Source organism: Diplotaxodon limnothrissa, linkage group LG18, assembly GCF_057381915.1.
Source record: "Diplotaxodon limnothrissa isolate DT_005_m linkage group LG18, D_limnothrissa_male_GT1.1, whole genome shotgun sequence".
In the NCBI taxonomy this organism is placed as follows: domain Eukaryota; kingdom Metazoa; phylum Chordata; class Actinopteri; order Cichliformes; family Cichlidae; genus Diplotaxodon; species Diplotaxodon limnothrissa.
The window spans coordinates 36,598,174-36,625,752 of record NC_140613.1 but is presented as its reverse complement, the minus strand read 5'-3'; the positions used below and the strand labels follow the sequence as shown (position 1 = coordinate 36,625,752).

Here is a 27,579-nt window from a genome sequence, read left to right as displayed (position 1 = left end):
CACTCATCTTCCAGACTGCACAAGACAATAGACGCCCAGGCTGAGATCTTCCTCCACCTCTCCTGTATCTCCCCCTCCTGCAGAGTCAGTTCCTGGAGAGAGGAGAACTCCTGCAAGATTTAACAGCCTCCCCCACCAGTTGAAGAGCCCCCCAGGTGGCTCGATGCACTGGCGGCACACTGTGCCGGGGCTGTGCCCCCATACACCCACAACCCTGGTGACACACCAACCAGGACCCAAGGCCCAGCCAGGGCCCCAGCCCAGAGACGGAGCACCCCCGGAACCCCCAGAACCCCACGCCCCTCCCGGACCCACCCAGGGGCAGCCAGGCTACCACGTGAGTAACCCACGTCCGTCAGCACAGACCCTCCCCTAGCCCCGCTGCACGCAGCCACGAGGAAACCGTCACCTGAGAGCCAACAGAGCCCCTAATTGGACATGACCGCTACCCCGGGTTGAGCCCCCCAAGAAAGATGCCTCCGGGGAACCCCCCGACGCCCTAAGCCTGTCCCTACCCCCACACCAATCACAACAGCGAAGTTGGGACCAAACTATGACCCCCCCACCCCCACTAGGTGATGGAGCTGATCAAAGGAGCCCAGAGCAATTGATCTGATGTGGTGGCAGAGGCTGGATCAAGACTAATGTAATCTAATAGATAATTTCTATATTGGTTAGAATTAAGATTATTTTTATTTTTCCAGTTCATGAGGACTGTTTTCTTGGCTATGCATAGGGCAGTGAAAACCATATGGGCGATATTCTTTTCTGAAGTGACATTATCTAAGCTGCCCAACAAACACACTAAGGGGGAAGCTGGAATGTTACATTTCAGATTTCGATAAAAGTTAACGTGAAGGTTCCTCATGGTTAGAGACAAATGCAATCGCATGGCAGGATGCTGTAAACGGACCAAACTTCAGTCAGGAGAACAACTGAGATAATCCATCCACAATACGAGGTTAGTCATTACAGTTTTTTACAGCCACTAGGACACATTTCTCAATACTTAGGTCACTTTTGCAAAACACTTCACACAATCCTCCTAACTGACCTTCAGCTTGGCAAAGCAGTTCATTTCACATTCAAAATGCACTACAACTACCAAAACACTTCATTCAGGTCTCAAATAAACTCATTCTTCCAGAACACTAGCAAAGGTTGACAGCCGACAAACACACTTTGTCACCCACAAAACAATGACCTAAAAAACAGTAACAACATGTAGCATTACACAGTGTTTTCTTGTGTAAAACAATTTGTATACACACCATCCACTGATACACATACAATAGTAATGCTAATCTACTCGGTCTTCTCCATTTCTGGCTGGGTCCATGTTTACATCACAAAAAAACCTATTCAGCAGTTGTCTCCTTTTGTAATGAAATTGAAGGAGTAACACCTGTGTAGATGTTCATCTACAATGAGAATCAGCTGTGGCTGGTTAAACTGCATTTTTAGATTTAAAATATGTATCAATAAAATATTGCTGTTGGATTTTGCTGTCTTTTTAAGTTTTGCATTGTGTTATTGTTTTGGCCATAAGTTTAACAGTTTTGAAAACAGTATGTAAGCACATGCAAAATGTCCTGTACGTACAAAGATTTTTGGCAGTTGTTGTGTCTGAGTGAGAAAATAATTCATGAAATTTGAGAGATGTAGTCATTGAATGCATTTTGTGCCAAAACAATGATAACTGGTCCTCAGTTTAGCCCACATAGACTTCGTTTTGCAAAAGTGACCTAAGTATTGAGAAATGTGTCCTAACGTCTGTAAAAAACTGTAAATATATAAAGCAACATATGGAATTATGTAGCAAAGAAAAAAAAAGATAGATAAGATCAGATAGATCTTTATTGTCACTGTTACCAGAATAATGAAACACAGTTTGGCATCTCTCCATTTGCAGCTGTAGGTTTTTACACTCAACATTCTCTGGATAGGAGAATGAGATTATAACGTTATATACAGAAACAAAGTGTCTGCAGGTACAGTCTAAGGAGGAGGATCAGTGCAGTATAAGGTGCGACGTCAGTGGTATTACACATTGAGTAAGGGGTAGGAATGCCTGTTGCTACTGTACAACTATATAAATAGAGGTAAGAATGTTGGTTGTATTAAACTATAATGAATACTGTTTATAAATAAGTACAGTGTAAGTGTCCATGAGTGTTAACAGCACAGTTAACCTTCATTCAGGGTGGAGGTAGGGCATGTCTGACAGCCTGTGGGTGGAAGCTTCTACTGAGTCTGTTTGTCTTTGACCTGATGGACCTGTAGCGTTTACCAGAGGGAAGGGGGGGATAAAAGTGAGTGTCCAGGGATTGAGGGGTCCATGATGATAATGCTGGCTTTCCACTGAAGTCTGCCAGTATAAATGTCTCTGAGGGGTGTTAGTGAGGTGCCAATTGCCCGCTCTCACGCCTTCACCACCCGCTGCAGTTTCCTCTTGTCTTCCACAGTGCAGCAGCTGAACCAGGGTGTGCAACAGTAGGTCAGAAGGCTCTCGATGGTGGAGCAGTAGAAGTTTATTAGCAGTCTCTGGGGTTAATTGGGCCTGACGCAGCTTCCTGAGGAAGTACATCGCAAGTATACTCTACATATGTTATTTTTATGTCCTCAAAGAGCCGCCCTTTGCTTTGTTATTACCAGCAGACAGGTAGTGGTGTCTGAAGGGCAGACACAAGGCTGCGAGCAGCCCCGTGCCACTGTCTGGAAGGAAAAAAACAACATAGCATGCAATCATTATTATTGTAGAGTCTTCATCTTACAAGAGAAAGGGGCAACTGTTGTTGGGATATATATATATATGTAATTAAGAATAAAATTAAGTTGAAAAAGAATTGTTATAAAATCATTTAAAACAAGTTATACAGGGGGATACGCAAGATAGCATCTGTGGGCAATTAACCAACCAACCAAAACCACCTGCTGATCAACGCCGGGAAAACGAAGGAGTTGGTGGTGGACTTCCGGAGACGCAGACCCACCACACTGACACCGGTGAACATCCAGGGAGTGGACATTGAGATAGTGGACTCTTATAGGTACCTGGGTGTTCATCTGAATAATAAACTGGACTGCAGCCACAACACTGATGCTCTTTACAGGAAGGGTCAGAGCAGACTCTACCTGCTGAGGCGGCTGAGGTCATTTGGAGTCCAGGGAGCGCTTTTAAAGACCTTCTATGACTCTGTGGTGGCATTTTTTACAGTGTGGTATGTAGGAGCAGCAGTTTATCAGCAGCTGAGAGGAAGAGGTTGGATAAACTCATCAGGAAGGCCAGCTCTGTTCTGGGATGCACCCTGGACCCAGTGCAGGTGGTGGGAGACAGAAGGACTGTGGCCAAAATAACATCTGTGATGGACAGAGTCTCCCACCCCATGCATGTAAATGTTGCTGCAGAGCTGCTTCAGTGACAGACTGCTGCATCCTCGATGCATGAAGGAGCGTTTCTGCAGGTCCTTCCTCCCTGCAGCTGTCAGACTGCACAATCTGAACTGCTCCCAACAAACACAGATGTTTACATCAATGCTGTAACTGCAATAAGTTAGTTAATTAACCAATTCGCACTACAACCTGGTTTGCCTCTTACCTGTAATTATTTTTATTTAATAACTGTACAGTACTCTCTGTTTATAGTAACCATTGTCCTTAATGTAAATATGTAAGAAAAATTGTGTATGTTTCTGTTCCGTGTCCTGTGTACTGTTTGTTTGTATATTTGTCTTTTTGGCTGCTGTTACAACCAAATTTCCCAGGGCAGCTGTGGCTACAACCGTAGCTGCCTCCACCAGTGTGTGAATGTGAGAGCGAATGAATAGTGGCATTGTAAAGCGCTTTGGGTGCCTTGAAAAGCGCTATATAAATCCTATCCATTATTATTATTATTATTGACCAATCAGCTGAAAGGAAGAAAAATGGGGTCAAAATTCGTACTTGTAACTTGAAACTTGAGTGCAGAGTTTCACATGTATTGTTTGGCTAAGTCCACACACAAATCTTTTTTACACACACAAATCCTGATTTACAAGTACAAACTATTTATGACCACAATTTGAGCCTATAAACATGAGCAGAGACACAAACATGAGAGGGATTGTCAGTGTTAGTTCACTGACAGACTCACAAACTAATGTGCACACTTATGTCTGCACTTTGGTTTTGTTAAATACGAACACAATGACAGCAGAAGTGCTGCCACGTGTGGCCTCACATGAGATGACAGAGCCAGCAGTGGTTCACAGCTCGTTTGAGACCCCTGAGCTGGGGTGAGGGAGAGCAGACAGATGGCAGAGCTCCAGTGCTTTATTTGTACTGCCTCCTAGTGGACGACAAGAAGAACGACTGAACGAACAAATATAGAAAGGATTCATGGACATTATTGTAGAAAGTTGAACACTTAAAAGGAAATTCTGTTACTAAGACTTCATAAAAAATATTTATAATGATCTATTTTATATGTGGAGGACGCAGACAGTCATAGTTTTCCATCAGACGGAGGGACTCATCTATTCTCTACAGCAGCGGTCCCTAACCCCCGGGCCACGGCCCGGTACCAAACGACTCACAGACCGGTACCGGGCCGTGAGAGTTGAGGCTAATAATTAACTCGGTTTCCCTGGGTCTTTGCCGTGTTGTAGTTGTGTCTTATTTTGAAAGAAAGGTTTACACGTTACCATAGCGACCAGAGCGCATTATGGAGGATGTTACTCTCAGTCTTGACTGGCTAATAAAGTTACACCATTACACAGTTAATTCGCGTTTATTGTTATATTTACAAAATACCACCGTTTTTGTCGTATCATGTTATTTTGTTGCATTTATCCGCCACACCGTGAAAATACTGTCTGACGTTAAACCGGCCAGTGGAGCAGCGAAGGTTGGGGACCGCTGCTCTACAGCCGTAATCAATCCCGGCCCTTTCAGTTGTAATGAGGCTTGCTGTTTACGCTTCAGTGCCAGGCAGTCAGCAACAAGGTGATCCTTTAATAACAGTATTCACCATCATGTGGACGTGAGGGGGTCTCACGACCAGACTCAAGCCTCGCACGGCGCAACTCGACATTAACGTCACCTTGTGTTCATTTACGAACATTATTCATCTCTCGGGTAAGGATGCTTAAAATCCTCCAATAGCATTAGCTCACGAGGTGACTCATAATCATCATTAACTGTCTAATTAGTGGCCTGAGCTGTAAAGCAGGGCTGGGAGAGCTGCGTTCACATGTTGGTGCCATACTCTGCGCCCTTCTCTAAACAAACGCTTCTTATAGCAAAGACACTGTCCTTCATTTCAGCTAAACTTCCACTCGAAGACGTTCAAACGATGCCTGGAGCGCAAAAGACCGCAGTACTGCCAGGTGGGCGTGTCTCAGTAGCTATGCCATGAAAACTACACAGAAAAGCCGCACGTGAAGTCAACGCGAAGCATGCGCATGCGCCACGGCCAAAGGCGCTGAACGTTCGAACCGACGTCACGTCAGGTCCCCTAATGGTCAAAAGTACACAACTATCCAGATCTAGTGTGAGGACGGAGAGTGAAAGATTGGAAAAAGTGATCATTTGTGCAAAGCTGTCGCCAAAACGTGAATTCACGGACGAGATTGTGGAAACATGAACGTGGTAGGACTCTGAAAAATTGATCAGACCACCTCTCATCAATATTTTAGACATTTTGAAAATGCAATAATTGCAATGATTATATGTGAGAAGCTTAGTGGTACTGGTGGACTAACTGTTACAGAAGCATCCAAAATGAGCACCAATACTGTTTGTGCAGCTGTGACAAAAACCTTACATTGGCTGCTGGTCTAATTCTTGTTATTTTGGATGTGTAACGCCTGCTCCCTGACATCTGTCTGTTCTTTCTAGATCCCATTAGATGAACGTGCTGAACCGAGGTGCAGTCATCTCAGCGTGCCTCTGTTCAGATTTGGAGACATTGAACGATGCCTCAGAAACTATTTAGACGATTTATCGCTCAGGTAAGTCACAAGCTCAAAGTCAGCGAGACAGTTACCAGCATACACAGACATATTCACTGGTTACAGGTTTGTTTCGCTCAACCGTTCTCAATGTTTTTCTTTCAGACAGTGGACGGCATTAGCCACCGATGACGTCTCCTCGGATGTCGTCGATCTGCTGACCGAGATGTGCCGAGTACTCATAGGGCACATTAGCACCGTAGTGTATAAAGTCATACGCCGACAGGTTTCATGCTGCCCACATCGCCATGATCGTGGAGACAAAGAAAGCTCCGCTGACCGGTAAATCTAAAGCTTGCTTTATCAAACAGTTTCATTCAGTCTTTCTTCTTCTTAGACGTTTTACATGAGATGGTTCATCGGGTAATCCTGGTGACGGAGGGGTTTTTCAGAGGACACAGCATTGCTTCGTTTACATCACGTGTGAAGTCGTCCATGTGGTTTCTTTTAATGACGCCTGTAGATTTGGACAAAGCAGTGATAGTGTGGGAAGATGACTACGTTTCTCTTCTCTCCCTTTTCAGGATGAAGGTTGATGGGTGCAGTGACTGCAGGGTGACAGAGGATGATATTCAGGCCAGCCTCAGAAACATCTTTCATTACTGCTTCGGTTGGGTCTTGGGTTTTGGGCAACGGCGGTCTTGTGACTCAGACAAACTACTGACTTTATTTTCAGTGTCGATTGCAAAGAACGTAAACTCAGCCCTGAGTCGTATCACAGGGTCCACGTCCTTGCAATCAGATAGATCCACATCCCCAACAAACTTTGTTGGGATGGTTCACAGTGTAGCGAACATTTTAAAGGACTTTACAAAGACCTTAGCTCCCCCTTTTGTAGATGGTGAGAGTCACAGCTACAGCATTGTTGACTCGCCAAACTCTGAGGAAGATGACGACTTTAAACCAGAGTCTGCAGAGACTTTTAAAAGCACACAGACTCCAGCTTGTGTAGGTGAGGGAGATGTGGGTAGCGAGGGCAACAGTGATGCATTTCAAATCACTGATGTCCAAAATGTTGACCGTGAGAGTTCAGAGAGTGAAGAAAAATGTAGCGACGCCCCGCAGTGCTCGTCTGGGGCGCTTCCTGCGCCCGCAGAGACCGATACCTTTCTCACTTTGTGTCTTGCAAATTTAGTCGCTCACGTTTCTGAGAAAACACAAACAACTGCTGTAAAGCTGAATTTTCAGCAGATAGTGACTGATATAAGAGAGAAGATTGGGGGAGACTTGACTCCTCTAAAAACTGTAAAAAACTTGTACATCATAATGTACAAAGACCTGTGTCGCATATTTGGATCCAAATACGTGCTTCAGTTTGTGATGGAAAAGGGTGACGCGACTTTTGTAGCAGCCGTTGTGGAGCTATTAAAAGCAGAGCTAAAAGCATCGAGCGGCTCCGGTCACGCGCTGAGACGTTTAGAAAGTAACAAAAGCGTTTCTCCAGCCAGTGAGAACAAAACGCAACAATCTGCCAGTGAGGACAACGCACAAAATGGATCCACAGGTTCCCAGAAAGACAGGCCGAGAAACTGTGTCGTTAGGGCCCTCGCTTCTTTTTGTAGATCTTTGAGGAGGCTGTTCAGAAACAGAGTGACAGAGTGATTATCTTCATAATTACTCACAGAATTTGCTTCTTAATTTGGAAATAAAATGAGCAGAAAATGAAACAAATGTGTTTGTCAGATCATTTAATTGTTAAATGTGTATAATGGTTTGTAGTCTCATCAGTCACAATGTAGAGACAATCGCACAAACTCGATTTAGTCAGAGCACTTTGAGTTGGTTTTGTCATTGTAGGTTAAATGTAGATATTTATTCTAGATATTGGGCACAAAGGCGTCCTCAGCTCTGTAACAGAGAGGTGTTGGCTCAGTGTGGAAATGTCCTGATGACATCAGTACTTTTGATTCTAGCCTGACTGATCAAGTTCCAGTTAAAGGGTTTTGACTGTCTTGAGAGACGGCACATTGTAGACAGAGACATATTCATAACTGTAAAACTCAAGAAACAGTCTGAGGCTACGTTCACTCTGCAGGTCTTGATGCTCAATTCAGATTTTTTGATCAAATCTGATTTTTTTGTCTGCTCGTTCACACGACAAATAAAATGCGACAGCAAACGCGCTCTAGTGTGAACGCTCAGAGCGGCCGCGTGCACAAAAGAAGACGTCACACACGACGCTCTGTTTAGACCCAGAGCAACAGGATGTGTGACTGATGGCCTTAATGTAAAGACTTCAGACTTCACGTTTCCCAGTTTTGCTTTAAGTTATAAAGTTTTGTTATTTACATTTGTCCTAATAATGATCCTTACTGCTGTTTCAGAGGAGCGCTGCTTCTAGCTGCAGATTTCTGTCAGAATCTGCAGATTATACAGTACAAAGAAAATGTTCACGTTTCTCCAACGCTGTCTTCCCAGCAGTTTCCCTGGATAGAAGCGTTCACCATGTCGGGCGCTGATAGTCGGCGTCTGTCTTGTGTCGGTGACGTAAAAGACGGATTTAATGCGACGTGACCATCAAACAGCAGTCGCTTTCTAAAACATCAGATATGTATCGGATTCAGCACCACATACCAAAGTGACCCAGATCGGATTTGAAGATATCGGATTTGTGCCGTTCACACCGTCACACCATGATGGGATAGATGGTCGCAGAGGGTCAAAGAAGTCGGATTTGATGCGCTTTCCCCTGCAGTTTGAACGCAGCCTTATTTGTGATCATCTATCGCCCACCTGGGCCTTACACAAAGCTTCTGTCTCTCAGACTTTTTATCTGATCGAGTGCTCAGCTCAGATAAAATCATTACTGTGGCTGATTTTAACATTGAAGATTGTTATCATCTTCAATGCCCTGTACCAACATATAGCAGCTACCTGAACACTACGAGGTCGATTATCTTGTTAATAATTTTGCCTCCTCACTACGTATGACTGTAGCTCCTGTGAAAACTAAGGCCTCAGATCAGAAGTATTTAACTCCGTGGTATAATTCTCAAACTCAAGCTACTTTCAGCACCATCGATGTTCATTTAGACTCTTTTTCTCCAGTTGATCTTTCTGAGTTAACTTCAATAATTACTTCCTCCAAACCATCAACGTGTCTTTCAGACCCCATTCCTACAAAACTGCTCAAAGACGTCCTGCCATTAATTAATGCTTCAGTCTCTAATAATCAGCTATGTACCACAGGCCTTCAAGCTGAAGCGTATCCCAGCTGTCATTGGGCAAGAGGTGGGGTACACTCTGGACAGGTCACCAGTCTGATGCCAGGCTACCACACAGGCAAACAACACCCATATTCACACCAATGGGCAATTTACAATGACCAATTAACTTAACCCCATTAACTGCATGTTTTTGGACTGTGGGAGGAAGCTGGAGTACCTGGAAAAAACCCACTCAAACACTGGGAGAACATGCAAACTCAGAAAAGCTCCGGCCAGATTGTGCAGTCAAATTTAGCTACCGGGGACCCAGCAGTCTTCGATTCACTCTGAGAGCAGCGTGCAGATGATTTGGAGAACTTGAGGAAACGAAAGGATTCAAATGATCACCTCTTGCATTTCCAGACCCATTTATCAGTTTTCAGTGATGATGCTGACAGAGTAACCAGACTCAAAGTCGGAATGATTTCCTTCACTATCTAAAGAGCAACTTTCCTTTTCCAACAGCTGTAAATCAAGTAAAGCTGATGTGTACAATCACAGAGGGAAACATACCACAGAACAGCAAATGTTTAAGACATTTATTATCATACTGTCAGGGTTCATAGAAATCAACTTAAAACACTTGATCTGAAGGAGCGATTATTTACCATTCTTGATGTTTGAACTAATGCAGAGTTGAATTCGACTTCTAATATTTTCAACTTTGCTTTTACAACATGTACGATTTAACCATCGCTGGCATTACCAGTACTTTGTGCCTGTGAAGACAAGGAACCACAGCAGGATACAGTTCTCCACACACTAGACATCAGAAAGGGCCACAACATGTTTATGGACAACAACAAAAACCCTAAATATCTTCAGTTACCCAGACGAGCTTGTGTGCATGTCTTTAAAACAATTTCCAACAATATTTTTGACATTTGCAAAACAGTGAGAGCTAGTGTTAGTGCAGTTAATAAGAAGAAATGTATCAGTGACGCTAATTTAGGAATCTCAAGTCTGGAATCGCTCCCCTGCACCAACCCAGTCCTCGTCCCCTAAATCACCCCTTACAGTTTTAAAGGAACACAAAGGCTTGCTTACTTCAGATAACTACAATTCCCACATCGACAAGCCCTTTGTAGACGTGCTGCACTGTTCTTGGTGCAGGGATGAGCCTTTTCTTACTCTTCTTTTGATTCCAAGCAGGTGGGAGGGGACTGAAACGATTACATTGGCTGCTTGACATCGGCTCATTTGGACGCCTGCCAGATGATGACGGCGAGTATGACGAGCACGATGACGCAGCCCATAACCAGGATGCAGATCTTCTTCCGGGACTTTTGCTGCGATAAAGACGGGACAGCAGGGTTATGGTGAGGGTCTGCGCTGAATGACGCCACAGAGTGGTGACCGACACACCCACCTGATAGTAAGCAGCTCTCTGCAGCTGCTCTGTTCCTCGTTCTACGTGAACTTCAGCATTCTCCACGTTGGCCTCGATGCTATCTGCAGGGAGACAAAAACAAAAATACACCACGGTCAGCTGGGAGCTGCCCTGGACATGTGCTGCCTGCAAAGACACGATTTTTAGTTTGGTTAACTGGTTTCTTCAAACTGGGAAGGGAAACAAAAATCTAACATTGAGATTTGAGCTCAGGTGGATCCTGCTTCTGCTGATTTGACTCGAGTCCACTGGTGGTTGACTCGGTTGGTTGGACATGACTTGGAGTGTCATGTCTACTGTGTGTCTACGGTCCTATTGCTGACAGCGCACGTCAGAGCGCAGACCAAGCCAAAACGCCCGGGGAAGGTCTGCAGACCTCAGGTTTCTATGGAGGCGCAGATCTGGGGAAGGGTCCCAGTGAGGTGCTTCAACATAGTCCTGAACAGAGGCCGTGGACACCTGTGTGCACGCTACTTTGGGTTTTTGTTTGTAATGCAAGTGGAACATTTTCAAGTGGAATTTACTTTATGGGTTATTGTGTGTAAAGATGTGAGGTGGAAACTGATGTTGGAATGAGGCTGTGACACCATGTGCTGTGAATGTTTTGTGTATGTTGGTCAGAGAGGACGGAGCTGCAGGCTGAGCATTCTGGGCGGAGCTGAAAAGGGAGCGAGTGTCGGTTTTTAAGGAGGACAGATTATTGATATAGCAACTAATTAATGGTCACTTCACAGTGATGGGAACGACAACGTTCCTGTTACTACTTACCAATCATCTCTCCCTGGTCATGAATCATCACAGCCAGGTCCTTGAAGATCTGGTTTACATCCATGATATCAGACTGTAAAGACACAGAGATTAGCTGAGCGCTGACGGCAGCGTGCTGGATGTGGATTATAGAGCGAGCCGAGCATCACCTCCAGCTGTCTGATGTTGGTTTCTCTCTCCTTGATGAGCTCCAGGTCCTCCTCCGTGATGACCGCTTCCTCCGTCTGCGTGGTCATCTGACCCCACTCATCTTGGCTTCACATAACATAACAACATTTCAGTGATCACGTGACCAGCTGAACAATGTGTGTAAAGATTAGAATTGGACAGATTTATTCTTTCTCCTCCATCTTCAGGCAGACTCCAAATGGTCTTTCTTTTTAAGTGACACTGCAGGTCTTCATGACACACTTGCAACAGATGTCAACCATAAACAAACAGGTCACTTACTTATCAAAGGACACAAGCTTTTCATCCCGAGAGCCGTCGTCAGCCTAAAAGAGAAGGAAAAATTCAGCACCGTCAATGCCAGGGTTGTTTTTCCCTCTTTTGTTTGAAGATAAACGACCAAAAGTCTGAATGCAGAGACAAACTTCAGGCTAGCAGAGAAACATCTGATGTAGAGGATACGTTTTGTGCTGTTTTTCAAGTCATTTCAACTCATTTTCTGGTCGTTTTTGGAAGGTCGGTGGTTCCTGACTCCTTCAATCATAATTGATTATATTGATCTCTCTCATTTTCCTTATATCAAGTTTTTTTATTAGTCATTTACACTCTGCAGCCAAACCCAAAAGTTTGATTCTGGAAGTTTTCAGTGGAAGAAACGTTTCAACATCATCAGGTGACGTCTTCAGTCTCAGCTGACTGCAGGTTTCAATCTTATAAACAGCACATCTGCACAATGACTGAAACCAGCCCACTGAAGGAACAATGGGCTGGGAGGTCAGTTCCTTAATCTTAATTATGCAAACTCTCATTGATCAACAACCTCTGATCAGTGGCCATGAGTCCCATTCACAGAGAGTTGGGGAATGGCTGCAATCACAGCATTGTAAGATGGTGACAGATGGACCCTTAGGCCCCTCCTCCATTCAGAGATGGTCTTTCCCTTTACACGTAAATGGCCTTCTTGACTCCGCCCTCAAACCAGCGCTCCTCCCTGTCCAGGATGTTACATCCTCATCATTGAAAGAGTCCACTGGCCTGTAGGTGTGCATAGACTGCAGAGTCCTGGCCTGACGACGTGGCTCTTGGAGGAGCCTGAACCAAAGTTCAGACCATGCCATCCAAATGTTGCAACATCCCAGCATGCTGCTCTGTCTGGGTATCCTGTCAGTCACCTGCTTGTGGTAAGGCAGCTCTAATATCCTTTGTGGCGTGATGAATAACAAAGTTCAGCAAAGCAGTGGAGCTACAGCTACAAACTGAGGCTAAACATGAATGCATGGAAAACTATCAGCCACAGTTGCAACTGACCCATTATTCCCACTGCGTGTACCGTGTTCCCATATTTGCAGAGCTGTCTGTAAGGCCACGTTTGTGATATTGGCTGGATTCACTTGTTCTCAGACAGTCTAGAGTCTTACAGCATTCATATGATTCATAAAGTGGATGCACTGCAACACTTCTCCAGAACCATCAGGTCACATGTTTGTAAATCGAGGTAGCGGGTATTTATTCTGATGATAACTGAAACTTAAAATGACGGCTGTGTCACACTTACCGACAGGCGAGACCCAGCTCTCGCTCGGGCCACCGACTCCTTCTCCTTCTCGGCCGCGCGCCTCTGGACTGCTTGGAAGTTATTGAGAGCGGCTGAGAAATCATTCATCAGCCGGTCCCTCTGGATTTTTTGTTGTCTCTGGACACAGCGGAGCCGAGGCACACAGAGGGCAAGAACCCAGTTAGAAAGACATCATCATGATAACGACAAACATTCCTGGCTTCAGGAAATATTTCAGTTTTGCCGTGACTGTAAACTCTCTCTGAGGACTCTGAGGTGACTTTACTGACTTTCATTTAAAGCTAAAATGTATCAGGAAATTAATTTCACAATTCAAACAAACTACTAGCAGAATAAACAGATGATAAAGCAGATATCTGAAGCACCACGTGCAGCGCAGCAGACGGTAGAAGACTGGAAATATAAGCAGTAAAATATCCTGATTTTGAAAGCAAAACTATGTCAGCTGTACTTGTGCCATTTGTTAAGCCAACAAGTTTGTTGTGTGCACAACATCAACATGATCAAATTACTGGAACTGAGATTTCAAAACTCTGCAGCTGTTTCAAAGTCATTTTTACATCACCACACATGAAATGTCAACGAATGATGACATACTGTACACACTGTGTGTGTGTGTGTGTGTGTGTTAGGGCTGCCACAAACGGTTATTTTGATAGTCGACTAATCAGATCATCATCCATTGGACGTACAGGTACAGCTTATTGCACCAGCAGCATCTGCTCTTATATCACTATCATTAGCTGACAGCTTTAAGTGTTTCAGGTGCTAACTAAAAATAAAGACAAGATGATAGTTTATTAAAGTTTAATGAAGTTTGCAGATTGTTTCGGTGAAGTTTAATAAACTCCTTCTATCTAAACTATAACAGGACACCGGAGTAAACTCTGAGCATCTCACACTTCTGATAATCAGCTGTCTGCTTGACGTTTATTCAGCTGTGTAAAAACTTTAATCTCAGCCAAACCGATTTACTCAGGAACAAATAAAAGACTGAAAAAAGCCAAACAATAACATTTTAAGTTATCTAAGTGACTCATATATATTTAACCTGAGTAGCGAAAGACGCGATTTGCCGGGAGTCCGGTGTTCTCACGGTGCTAGTGAGCCTAGCCCCCGGCTAGCTATCGAGCTAGTGGGTAACAGACGTCTCCGAAAACGTCGGAGCGCTTTTGAAAATATGCGGTGTCTTGATAAACTGAGCAGATATTTGAGGTTTACACAGCTACATTCTCGCCTGAAAATATGTTAAACGTTTATTTTGTGACCCAGAAAGAAAAATAAGAGTAACATTAAAACTAACTAGCTGCCGCCATTGTTGGAAACTGAGCTTGTCACTACCCGATCCGTACCCCGCATGCGCAAAAGGTGTCTACTGCCGGTCGTAGCGTTTTACGATAGTTATGGGTCAGAGTATCTGTTAAGATGTTAAGAATAATAAGTATATCTTAAAATGTTTGCAATAATGAAGCATTTCAGTACAATGTAGACAAAAACGAGAAATAAAAAGAGTTACGGATCAGGACTCCCCGATCCGTACCGCGCATGTGCAGACGTTTTCTTCTTCTTCTGTTCGTTTAATGGCAGTTTACTCCCCAGTGTACGAGGATACCGCCACCTGCTGACCGAGCGAATGAACCCTATTGTAAACTGAATTGGCGTCATTACAAACGTGTGTTAAATCTGATTTAGCGAAAGTCGAGTGTGTTTATGCTCGTCTGTGAGGAGAGGATTGTTGGAATAGTGATGATGATGATGTGCGCTATCACTGTCAATTGTCAGTAAACACTTAATCCGGCTGATGAATCTTCACGTGACACATTGCTAAGTCAATATTATTAACTCTGTAGTCAGGCGCCACTCTTCTTATTTTACGGCGCTGTTGTTCAATCGGGGGACGCTCTCTGTTGAGGAGAAAAGCGTGAATTTGTCCATTGTTTAAATGTCCCGGGCAGTCGAAAAGGAGGCAGAGCTGTTGAGAAATGCTAGGAGCTAACTGGGCGCTAACCGTACCATTCAAATATATTGAATGTTGGCAAAGAGAGGAAGTGACGTAAGATTTGCGCATGCGGGGTACGGATCGGGTTTCCGGTACGGATCAGGTAGTGACGGGGCTGGGCTGCGCTATGAATTCTGGGACACAGCTTCTTCTTCGGGGTTTAACGGCAGCTGGCATCCTTGTACATGCAGTGCTGCCATCTTCTGTTTCAGTCCGTTATTACACTCTTAAATCCTGCTACTTATTCCTGCGTCTTTCAGGATCTTACAAAGCTTCAAACGACGCGTCGACTATTAAATCAGTCGTCGACGATTTTGATAGTCGACGTAATCGTGACTAGTCGACTAATCGTGGCAGCCGTAGTGTGCGTGTGTCCTGAGCAACAATACTGGAGTTTTTCCCTGTATGCTGACTGAAGTTCCAATTAAACCAAGTGTATCTGTCAGCATCACTCAGCCTTTGCTGTACGAACAGGCTCCAAAGTCACACTTTCAAACTTAGTGTGCATATTTATCTCACAGTTTGACATCCTCCACTGTTAGGTGGCTGTAGCTCAGGAGGAGGAGCAGTGGGAGCCTATGAATGAGTGTGAACTTTGGATGGTGAATGAGGCATATTGTAGTGCTGTGACTGTAAGCTATAGAAGTATCAGTACAGTGCTAGTTTCATTAGGACATGTAAACGAGTACTTACTTGCTCTGAAGGCGATGAGGGCAGAGGGATTGATCCCAGCTCTTTCAGGTGTTTGTTGGTTTCTTTTGCCAGTTGGTTGGTGTAGTGTTGCGTCTGCTGCCTGTGAACACCAATAGTTCAAACAGCAGGTCATCTTGACCATAAGACCTTCTAATAATTACACAAACATTTCATATGGGACAGTTTAACAGAGTCGCTACAGCGTGGCAGCGCTGGCTCTGAGAAAATGAAGGTGACTGAAAGTGTGTTTGTTTAGCAGAGGAGATGATATCGGTTACATACAGCCGATCCTGCAGTTCACTGGTGTCCTGTCTGGTCCCCAGCTGGTTCACCATGGTCTTTATCTGAGCCGCTGTCATGGGAACACAATGATAGCGCTCAGTTTTGGAAGAAAAACATACAAATGACACAAGAAAGAAGCTGCGCTTTGTTCCTGGTAGTTATACAGAGATGATGTCATCTGTAGTCATCACAGTTTGATGCTGCTGCTTAATGTTCACATTTGTGTCAGACATCATCATCATCAGTGTGACCTGAAACAGAAGCTGAGGGATTTCAGAACACAAACATAAGCAATAATATAAGGAAGAGAAAAGTACCCAGTGATGATCTGGCTGTTGTGTTCAATCGCTTGTACAGTTTTTCGGATGTATTTGGGTGACACTGCTTAAAGCCTCTCACAGCAAATAAAGGACACGCCTTAATTTGTGAAATTGTTCGTTTTTTGCTCGTGTGCAGACTTTGTGGGGAGGTCCGGTCAATTTAATCAATGCAATACTTTTGTAAATCTTTCCCAAAATATTACAATCAACATGCAGTAGGACATTGTGGGCATGAACATGTATTCCTGGGATTTTCAATGAAAATCCTGCTGCAGCTTTCGCATGACTCAGTCCACACCTTGTCAAAGGCAACAGGAAGTGTCGAGGAAGGTGCCACTGTTTCAATTAAGTTATAATATGTTTACACAGTGGTAATAAAGAAAAAAAGCCAAGCCTCGAACACTTGTGCCCAAGGAATGAAGCTGGATGAGAGAATAAAGTGTGTGAGGTCGCAGGAGGTAAACAAGCTCAACACAAATCCAGCTTTTGTGTCATTCTTTCTCACAACATAAATATTGTGTCATGTTATAGTTTGGATGTCCTAACAGTGTTACACGCACTAATAGAAACTTCTGCTGCTGCACAGTATTGTGGAAAAAGCTGAAGTGAAAGCCACCATAGTAAACCAATAAAACAACAAACAACTGTAACAAACATGTGAGCTGTAAGAACAAGAAGATTTTTAGTCTAAAAACAAGTTGGCATTTAAAAAGCCTGGAGCAGGGGTGACACACATGTGTACACGGACACACAGCTGGAAGTCTCTATGCTTTTTTACTACTAGTTAAACACCCCCCACCTCAGAAACACCCATGTTCTTATATGGGCCCCTTTCTCTGTCACAGCCACGTCACACTGCCTTTTCAAAGGAAGTGAAGCACTTACTGTTCTGTGTGATCTTCTGGATGTTGGAGCTGCATGTCTGTATCAAGGTGCCGAAGTCCCGTGGGACCGAGCGGCTCTCTGCTTTACCGTAGGACATGTTTGTGATGGAGCCTTGGACCTTACGCTTTGGCTGCAGAGAAACAGAGAGGGATCAAACCGAGTCGGTCTCACTGTATGACAGCTCCTCGGTGAGGTTCTGGGGTTTGTACAGTTGCATGTCTCAAAGTCCGGGTACAGTGACGGCAGACCGGAACTGAAAATAACGCCACTTAGTCGGAACCACAGCTGTTAGCTTGCTAATGAGTTAGCTAGTTTATCCGGGCGTGTGCCAGCCGGTACGCAGCCATATTTGGGAACTTAAGCTCTTATTAATTTGGTGTGTTCCTAAATCACCAAACCACCGAGTTCATCGGGCTTGTTCTGTTTATCTCCCGGGTGTTACAGGCTGCTGGGCGGGCTCGGCTCCTAGCTTCGGGACACTAATCTGTCAGCTGGCGGTTGTTTCCGGTAACACGGTGTGATTATCATAAACAAGACAAAAAACAACATGGCGTCACTGAGGCTTACCGTGGAAAAGAAACCAGCCCATACTTACTTATGAAGCTGTCTCAACGAACACATAGGCTGGTAAAGCTTCTCGTCCTGTAGTAAATAGCCTGCTCTTCCTGGTCCGTGATATCACTGCGTCACTTCTTCTTCTTCTTGGAGGTTGCAAACAGCGAAATGGTGCAATAGCGCCACCAACTGGTGTGGAGTGTGGACCAAACTCCCTCATCAAGCAAATTAGTCTGTCTTAAGTACAGAATGGTGGACTTTTGCCACCTCTGCTAAACCATCCATCATAGTAGGGCTCACTACAAATACACCCTCCACCCACTCCACCTGCCTGCACTCTGTTTGCTGTTCACTCTCTGTCTGTTGCTGTGGATGGTTGACCTGAGGTATTTAAACCACCTTCACTCCCTCTCACCCACACATTCCTCTTCTCTCCAGAATAAACAGTTATCTGTTCCACTTAAATGTTTCCCATCACCAAACATATCTTAATGTCAGACAAATATAATCAATCAATCAATCAATCAATCAAAGCTTTATTCGTCACATGCAGGTTGCCCTGCAGTGAAATGGGACCCCCCCCGACCTTACACATATAGCACAAACATTACATGGGGATACAGGTCGGAGATTGGTAGAATCAGAGAAAAACATTGAAATGTACACTACAGTGGGGAAAGTACAAGAGGAAAAAAGAGACCCCTACTCATGCTGTGCTTCCATGGTAGGACAGCATGAGAACAGGAAACAAAAAAACTCCTTTGCACAAAAAAGCACATAAATGTCCACAGCACAACATTGTGAAGACATGACAAGCCACAGGGGTGGGTGGGGGGTGAGGAATAATCCGAAGAAACACAGCAGCCAGTGGTGGTGGTCAGAGGGCCCGGTGGCGCCAGTGTCCGGCAGCCTCGCCTCTGTCAGTGGGCAGCTGTGGCTACAATGTAGCTGCCATCACCAGTGTGTGAATGTGTGTGTGGATGTAGTGTAAAGCGCTTTGGGCCTTTTACCATTTGTTTCATGTTTTAACGAATTCAGCTGAATTCAGTTCAGTTTTATTTATATTTATATAATCTCAACAGCATGATGAAATGCAGAGTGGTGTATAAACACGTGAAAACGGTGAGCGAAGAAGAAACACTCATGGAAAGCCCTAATGACCTATTTTAACATAGCTAAGGAATATTTCAATGTAGCCCTCCTGAATCCAAACTGGAAGCTGGTTCCACAGAAGAGGGGCCTGAAAACTGAAGGCTCTGCCTCCCATTCTACTTTTAAATACTCTAGGAACAACAAGTAGGCCTGCAGAGCGAGAGCAAAGTGCTCTAATAGGGTGATATGGTACTACAAGGTCATTAAGATAAGATGGGGCCTGATTATTTAAGACCTTGTATGTGAGGAGCAGGATTTTGAATTCTGGATTTAACAGGAAGCCAAAACAGGAGAAATCAGGAGTCCCACTGCAGCTGATCAGATGAAGGTATTTCAAAGGCATCTTGACAATAATGAATTACAGTCCAAACAGGCCAAAGTAATGTTGTGCAGATCATATATCTGGTGAAATATCATATTTAATTGTGTTACGTGTGACAAGCATGTAAAACAAAAGAAATCAGGAGGCGGGCAGATGCTTTGTCACCATGAGTGGCCCTCAAACGCTTCCTGTCTGCTGTCCAATCACGTCCAACTAAACAGCTCATTTGATCTTTCTTTCATTTGGCTACTAGTCTTTGCTTTTTAAGCGCACCTTGGAGTTTGACCCTGGAGTGATGAAATGTTTCTGTGGAACCGTCCTGCTGCTCCTTTTACATCTTTTCTTTCACCTTTGGGGGCCCGACGTCCAGCATCCAACAAACTGTTAGTTTTCTAACTGATTTTCTTGTGTTCCTTCTGAAAGCACACACTAAAACATCAACATTTACACACAATGTGAATTTCCATCCACCCACTTCTGGTTATCCAATACACACCCTGGATATACCCAGTCTGGACCAATGCACAGAGACAGACGACCATTCACACTCATGGGCACTTTAGAAGCACCAATGAACCGAACACCTAGCACAGAGTACTGCAGCAATTCAGGAGGAAAAATGATGCGACGAGCTAAGTTTGGGGCAAGAATGCAGCACAGAGTGAAACTGCTGTGGACAAAGTGAAACACAAGAGCAAGAAAGACCAAGACAAAGGAATAGAGGACAACTGTAGGAGCTGTGAGCCATGAAGACAGCAGTAGGAAGTTTTTATGTAAAAATCCTACAGTAGCCTGTCACAGCTTCAGCCTGAGACTGCGTGTCACTAGTATAGTCTTACAGTTTTTTACAGCCGCTAGGACACATTTCTCAATACTTAGGTCACTTCACACAATCCTCCTAACTGACCGTCAGCTTGGCAAAGCAGTTCATTTCACATTCAAAATGCACTACAACTACCAAAACACTTCATTCAGGTCTCAAATAAACTCATTCTTCCAGAACACTAGCAAAGGTTGACAGCCGACAAACACACTTTGTCACCCACAAAACAATGACCTAAAAAACACTAACAACATGTAGCATTACACAGTGTTTTCTTGTGTGAAACAAGGACACATCTCTGTTTATAATTTCAATATATGTTACTGGAATGGATCAGACATCATGCAGAATTTGTTAATATTTGTTTATGTATTTTTATTTTTTTGCACTAAGTAATCCCAAAATACAAGAATTTGTATACACACCATCCACTGATACACATACAATAGTAATGCTAATCTACTCGGTCTCCTCCATTTGGCCACAGGTTCTCATCCACATCACATCATGTCATCTAGGGCAACACACCTAGGAAAGAATCTCCTGGCATGCCTGATCCATCCCTGGCAATCTTCTGCTGATATCTGCAGGCATCCAGCATTCATTGCATCCAGGAGGGACATTTGATCATGTGGATGATGGTCGTAAACCTTTCACCGCCATGAGGAAAAGAATTCCTCTATGGGGTTGAGGAATGGAGAGTAAGGTGGGAGGAAAAGAGACTCCATTCTGGGATGGGCTGCAAACCACTCGGTGACTGCACGGGAGTGATGAAATGCCACATTGTCCCATACAGTTATAAATGTTGGCCGATTCCTTCTCTCCGCATCCCTTTCCTCACCGAGCACAACCCTTCCATAGAGATCATGCAGGAACGCAAGGAGCCGTTCAGTGTTGTATGGCCCAATCAGTGGTCTGTGTAGCAGCAGTCCATCAGTGGATGTTGCTGCGCACATTGTGATGTTGGCACCCCTCTGGCCCGGTACATTCACGGTGGCTCTCTTCCCAATCACATTCCTCCCTCGTCGCTGTGCTTTGGCCAAGTTGAAACCTGCCTCATCCACAAAGAAGAAAATGTGGTGTGTTTGCCTGCCTTCAATCTCCATGACTCTCTAACATAAATCCACAAGGCAACATAAGCTGTTACAGTAGTAAATTTGTAAAAGTTGTCTTTGTGTGTTTGGTTTTGTTCAAAAACAGATCTGTATTCTGATCTTACCTGGACATACTGGTTCCTGAGTTGCTTGACATGTTCAGAGTTCCTCTCAAAAGGCACAGTGTGCAACTGCTTCATCCTGACCTGATGTTTTTCAGGACTCTAGAAATTGTTGTTATGCTCACACTGTGAATATTTGCGAAGGTAACGTTGTCTGCCAAGACTCTGTGTCTAATTTCAGTGAGTTTTATCCCATTGTTTCTGATGACCATATCAACAATGGCAGTTTCCTGCACATCAGTGAACATCCGTCCTCTCCCTCCTGTGTGAGGTAACCGTTGAGTCCTAAGCAGGAATGCAACAACAATTACACAAAAGCTTATTTACTTCTGAAATGTGCAAATGCCCCTGCAGAATTCAAGTTACCTGTTGGTTTGCCGGAAAACTCTAACAATAGATGCCACTGTAGAGCGTTGCAGATTTGGCTGCACTCTCTGACCAGCCTCTCATTGAGTGACCATGATTTACTACATGATCAGTTACAGTAGCTCTGATCTCATCTGAGACTACAGCTCTTGATCTTCCTCTTATTCTTCTTCCACCATGCATACGTATTCCTCGCCCCCTCCCAGCCACTCTTCTTCCTCTTTCAGCCACTTCTCCATTTCTGGCTGGGTCCATGTTTACATCACAAAAAAACCTATTCAGCAGTTGTCTCCTTTTGTAATGAAATTGAAGGAGTAACATCTGTGTAGATGTTCATCTACAATGAGAATCAGCTGTGGCTGGTTAAACTGCATTTTTAGATTTAAAATATGTTTCAATAAAATATTGCTGTTGGATTTTGCTCTTTTCAAGTTTTGCATTGTGTTATTGTTTTGACCATAAGTTTAACAGTTTTGAAAACAGTATGTAAGCACATGCAAAATGTCCTGTCCGTACAAAGATTTTTGGCAGTTGTTGTGTCTGAGTGAGAAAATAATTCATGAAATTTGAGAGATGTAGTCATTGAATGCATTTTGTGCTAAAACAATGATAACTGGTCCTCAGTTTAGCCCACATAGACTTCTGTTGTGCTCACTGTGTGAGGAGGTTTGCAAACGTGACCTAAGTATTGAGAAATGTGTCCTAGCATCTGTAAAAAACTGTAAATGACCCTGTCATTGGTTGACCCAGTGACTGCAAGCTGCAGAAATCATGTTTCCATTGCCGTACTAACAGCTGCTGTGAATTATGGACAAACATCTTCACTTTGGTCTTGTCTGTCCAAAGGACAGCAAACATGCTGTCCTGTTGTTTTTAGAGACGAGAGGTTGTTGTCCTAGAAATCCACCCGAACAAATCTTATTCATTCTCTTTCTCTAAACGTATCTAATCTTGTGTCTAAGCATGAATGTTAACACACTAGAGTCTGACCATTTTATCAGTCTGATTTTGGGGTGAATTTGATGGGACAACTATCCCTGGGAAGACAATAGCAAATAAATCTCCAGACTAGAGAGACAGAGACAAAGATACTGTTGCATTGGTCCCTATGGCAGCTTCAATGCTTAAAGCCATGTAAATATCTTAAAGAGACATTCTCTTTTTAAATATTTCAGCAGAACAGTGTGAAAGTGTACACTGCATCTATGAAAGCAGCATGTGTGCGTGTGTGTGTGCGTGTGTGTGTGTGTGTGTGTGTGTATATATATATATATATATATACACACATACATATATACACACACATATATACACACACATACATACACAGACACACACACACACACACACACACACACACACACACACGAAAAAGGGAGAAAAAACAACAAGTCATTTACATAAGCACAATATATTTTGTATTTTATTTTCATCACTTTTACACAATTAATCAAGCCGGTCATTAACATTGGGCCATAAATTTTCATCAACATCACAGTGGATGTCTTCGTTGTTCAGGCACCGTGGGAAAAATCTCCTGGCATGACGAATCCAGGCTTGACATTGCTCAGCAGTTATATCACCACAAGCTTCACACATGGCTTGAAGAAGGGAGACATGCTCATGGGGATGGCGATCATACACCTTCCACCTCCATGTAGAGAAGAATTCCTCAATTGGGTTGAGGAAAGGGGAATATGGTGGAAGATAGAGTGTCATGAAGCGAGGATGTGTTTGAAACCATTCCTGAACCAGCTGTGCATGGTGGAAGCTGACATTGTCCCACACAACAACACAGACAATGTCTTCTCCCTGACAGGCCTGCTCCAGTTCATTTAAAAAAAAACTATCAAGTGTTCAGTGTTGTATGACCCTAGAACTGGTCTACAGCCTACCACACCATCTTCAGATATAGCTGCACCCATTGAGATGTTTCCTCCACGTTGTCCAGGGACTTGGATGGTAGCCCTTTGTCCAATAAGGTTACGTCCTCTGCGTCTAGTTTTTGCCAGATTGAAACCGGCCTCATCAACAAAAATATACTTGTGATGATTCACAGCAGCGTTCAGCTCCATCACCCTCTAAAATGATAATTTAGTTAGTTTTTTTTTACAACTAGTAGTTGTCAGTACTGTTACAGTAATTGCATGCCAGTTTAGTGTTGTACCTGAATATATTCTGAACGCAGTTGTTTCACCCGGACATTGTTCCTCTCAAAAGGAACCAAGTAAATTTGTTTCATGGAAACCTGGTGCTTCTTCAAAAGCCGGGCAATCGTTGGAAGGCTAATTGATGGCACATTGGCAAAGGTGTCATTGTTGTTCTCAATAGCCTGTTTGATTTCAGACAGCCGTATGTCATTCCTTGCCCTGACGATTTCCACCACAGCCAACACCTGCTGGTCAGTCAAAACACGTGGGCGACCACCACCAGGTTGTCTCCTGTTAATTCTGAGGACAATCTATACTGTCAATATTGAAGTATTACAAATTACATTACTGTAAACTGACAATTACATGTTGTTCATCTATACAATAGAGTACTATATTTTAGAAGTGAAGTTGCTATAGCAGACATACCGGTTTTCTTGGCGAAAAGTTCTGATGATAGAGCTGACAGTTGACCTTTGTAAATTAGGCTGTACCAACCTGGCAGCCTCAGCCATGGTAAGGCCTCTGTTAACCACATGGTCAACAATGATGGCCTGGACTTCATTAGAGATGATGGTGCGTTGTCTTCTGCCTACATTTCTCTGAAGACCACCTCTCTGTCGAGGAGCACCACCACCTCTTTCTCCTTGTCTGTGTCCACCTCTCTGTCGGGGAGCACCACCACCTCTTTCTCCTTGTCTGTGTCCACCTCTCTATCGGGGAGCACCACCACCTCTTTCTCCTTGTCTGTGTCCACCTCTCTGTCGGGGAGCACCACCACCTCTTTTTCCTTGTCTGTGTCCACCTCTCTGTCGAGGAGCACCACCACCTCTTTCTCCTTGTCTGTGTCCACCTCTCTGTCGGGGAGCACCACCACCTCTTTCTCCTTGTCTGTGTCCACCTCTCTGTCGAAGAGCACCACCACCTCTTTCTCCTTGTCTGTGTCCACCTCTCTGTCGAGGAGCACCACCACCTCTTTCTCCTTGTCTGTGTCCACCTCTCTGTCGAGGAGCACCACCACCTCTTTCTCTTTGTCTGTGTCCACCTCTCTGTCGAGGAGCAGCACCACCACCTCTTTCTCCTTGTCTGTGTCCACCTCTCTGTCGAGGAGCACCACCACCTCTTTCTCCTTGTCTGTGTCCACCTCTCTGTCGAGGAGCACCACCACCTCTTTCTCCTTGTCTGTGTCCACCTCTCTGTCGAGGAGCACCACCACCTCTTTCTCCTTGTCTGTGTCCACCTCTCTGTCGAGGAGCACCACCACCTCTTTCTCCTTGTCTGTGTCCACCTCTCTGTCGAGGAGCACCACCACCTCTTTCTCCTTGTCTGTGTCCACCTCTCTGTCGAGGAGCACCACCACCTCTTTCTCCTTGTCTGTGTCCACCTCTCTGTCGAGGAGCACCACCACCTCTTTCTCTTTGTCTGTGTCCACCTCTCTGTCGAGGAGCAGCACCACCACCTCTTTCTCCTTGTCTGTGTCCACCTCTCTGTCGAGGAGCACCACCACCTCTTTCTCTTTGTCTGTGTCCACCTCTCTGTCGGAGAGCACCACCACCTCTTTCTCCTTGTCTGTGTCCACCTCTCTGTCGAGGAGCACCACCACCTCTTTCTCTTTGTCTGTGTCCACCTCTCTATCGAGGAGCAGCACCACCACCTCTTTCTCCTTGTCTGTGTCCACCTCTCTGTCGGGGAGCACCACCACCTCTTTCTCCTTGTCTGTGTCCACCTCTCTATCGGGGAGCACCACCACCTCTTTCTCCTTGTCTGTGTTCACCTCTCTGTCGAGGAGCACCACCACCTCTTTCTCCAGGTCTGTGTCCACCTCTCTGTCGGGGAGCACCACCACCTCTTTCTCTTTGTCTGTGTCCACCTCTCTGTCGAGGAGCAGCACCACCACCTCTTTCTCCTTGTCTGTGTCCACCTCTCTGTCGGGGAGCACCACCACCTCTTTCTCCTTGTCTGTGTCCACCTCTCTATCGGGGAGCACCACCACCTCTTTCTCCTTGTCTGTGTCCACCTCTCTGTCGAGGAGCACCACCACCTCTTTCTCCAGGTCTGTGTCCACCTCTCTGTCGGGGAGCACCACCACCTCTTTCTCTTTGTCTGTGTCCACCTCTCTGTCGAGGAGCAGCACCACCACCTCTTTCTCCTTGTCTGTGTCCACCTCTCTGTCGAGGAGCACCACCACCTCTTTCTCCTTGTCTGTGTCCACCTCTCTGTCGGGGAGCACCACCACCTCTTTCTCCTTGTCTGTGTCCACCTCTCTGTCGAGGAGCACCACCACCTCTTTCTCCTTGTCTGTGTCCACCTCTCTGTCGAAGAGCACCACCACCTCTTTCTCCTTGTCTGTGTCCACCTCTCTGTCGAGGAGCACCACCACCTCTTTCTCCTTGTCTGTGTCCACCTCTCTGTCGAAGAGCACCACCACCTCTTTCTCCTTGTCTGTGTCCACCTCTCTGTCGAGGAGCACCACCACCTCTTTCTCCTTGTCTGTGTCCACCTCTCTGTCGAGGAGCACCACCACCTCTTTCTCCTTGTCTGTGTCCACCTCTCTGTCGAGGAGCACCACCACCTCTTTCTCCTTGTCTGTGTCCACCTCTCTGTCGAGGAGCAGCACCACCACCTCTTTCTCCTTGTCTGTGTCTACCTCTCTGTCGAGGAGCAGCACCACCACCTCTTTCTCCTTGTCTGTGTCCACCTCTCTGTCGAGGAGCACCACCACCTCTTTCTCTTTGTCTGTGTCCAGCTCTCTGTCGAGGAGCACCACCACCTCTTTCTCCTTGTCTGTGTCCACCTCTCTGTCGAGGAGCACCACCACCTCTTTCTCCTTGTCTGTGTCCACCTCTCTGTCGAGGAGCACCACCACCTCTTTCTCTTTGTCTGTGTCCACCTCTCTGTCGAGGAGCAGCACCACCACCTCTTTCTCCTTGTCTGTGTCCACCTCTCTATCGGGGAGCACCACCACCTCTTTCTCCTTGTCTGTGTCCACCTCTCTGTCGAGGAGCACCACCACCTCTTTCTCCAGGTCTGTGTCCACCTCTCTGTCGGGGAGCACCACCACCTCTTTCTCTTTGTCTGTGTCCACCTCTCTGTCGAGGAGCAGCACCACCACCTCTTTCTCCTTGTCTGTGTCCACCTCTCTGTCGAGGAGCACCACCACCTCTTTCTCCTTGTCTGTGTCCACCTCTCTGTCGGGGAGCACCACCACCTCTTTCTCTTTGTCTGTGTCCACCTCTCTGTCGAGGAGCACCACCACCTCTTTCTCCTTGTCTGTGTCCACCTCTCTGTCGAGGAGCACCACCACCTCTTTCTCCTTGTCTGTGTCCACCTCTCTGTCGAGGAGCACCACCACCTCTTTCTCCTTGTCTGTGTCCACCTCTCTGTCGAGGAGCACCACCACCTCTTTCTCCTTGTCTGTGTCCACCTCTCTGTCGAGGAGCACCACCACCTCTTTCTCTTTGTCTGTGTCCACCTCTCTGTCGAGGAGCAGCACCACCACCTCTTTCTCCTTGTCTGTGTCCACCTCTCTGTCGAGGAGCACCACCACCTCTTTCTCTTTGTCTGTGTCCACCTCTCTGTCGAGGAGCAGCACCACCTCTTTCTCCTTGTCTGTGTCCACCTCTCTATCGGGGAGCACCACCACCTCTTTCTCCTTGTCTGTGTCCACCTCTCTGTCGAGGAGCAGCACCACCACCTCTTTCTCTTTGTCTGTGTCCAC

The 27,579-nt window shown here is 45.2% G+C and overlaps 2 protein-coding genes across 2 annotated transcripts; one reads left to right on the top strand and one right to left on the bottom strand.

Annotated features, from left to right (window-relative positions):
• Positions 1-5,619: 5,619 nt before the first annotated feature.
• LOC146614111 (uncharacterized) lies at positions 5,620-7,592 on the top strand. Its single transcript, XM_085378625.1, has 4 exons — positions 5,620-5,628; positions 5,878-5,990; positions 6,096-6,272; positions 6,515-7,592. The coding sequence occupies exons 1-4, from the start codon at positions 5,620-5,622 to the stop codon at positions 7,590-7,592; spliced, it is 1,377 nt and encodes a 458-aa protein (XP_085234751.1).
• Positions 7,593-9,754: 2,162 nt separating this feature from the next.
• On the bottom strand, positions 9,755-17,957 carry stx12 (syntaxin 12). The gene is made up of 10 exons (XM_085377500.1): positions 17,873-17,957; positions 17,278-17,407; positions 16,073-16,142; positions 15,791-15,890; positions 13,078-13,215; positions 11,805-11,848; positions 11,504-11,609; positions 11,355-11,427; positions 10,566-10,648; positions 9,755-10,485 (listed from the first exon to the last, which is right to left on the bottom strand). The coding sequence occupies exons 2-10, from the start codon at positions 17,372-17,374 to the stop codon at positions 10,393-10,395; spliced, it is 804 nt and encodes a 267-aa protein (XP_085233626.1). The 5' UTR covers positions 17,375-17,407; positions 17,873-17,957; the 3' UTR covers positions 9,755-10,392.
• Positions 17,958-27,579: the final 9,622 nt, after the last annotated feature.

What these genes read in the sequence shown, in the direction of transcription:
- stx12 (XM_085377500.1), bottom strand. Translation starts at nt 17,374, where the DNA reads ATGTCCTACGGTAAAGCAGAGAGCCGCTCGGTCCCACGGGACTTCGGC. An exon ending in AGTGAACTGCAGGATCGGCT is followed by an intron (nt 15,891 to 16,072) that starts GTATGTAACCGA and finishes TGGTGTTCACAG; the next exon opens with GCAGCAGACGCAACACTACA. An exon ending in TGACCAGGGAGAGATGATTG is followed by an intron (nt 10,649 to 11,354) that starts GTAAGTAGTAAC and finishes GTCTCCCTGCAG; the next exon opens with ATAGCATCGAGGCCAACGTG.
- LOC146614111 (XM_085378625.1), top strand. An exon ending in TTAGACGATTTATCGCTCAG is followed by an intron (nt 5,991 to 6,095) that starts GTAAGTCACAAG and finishes TTTTTCTTTCAG; the next exon opens with ACAGTGGACGGCATTAGCCA. An exon ending in AAAGAAAGCTCCGCTGACCG is followed by an intron (nt 6,273 to 6,514) that starts GTAAATCTAAAG and finishes CTCCCTTTTCAG; the next exon opens with GATGAAGGTTGATGGGTGCA.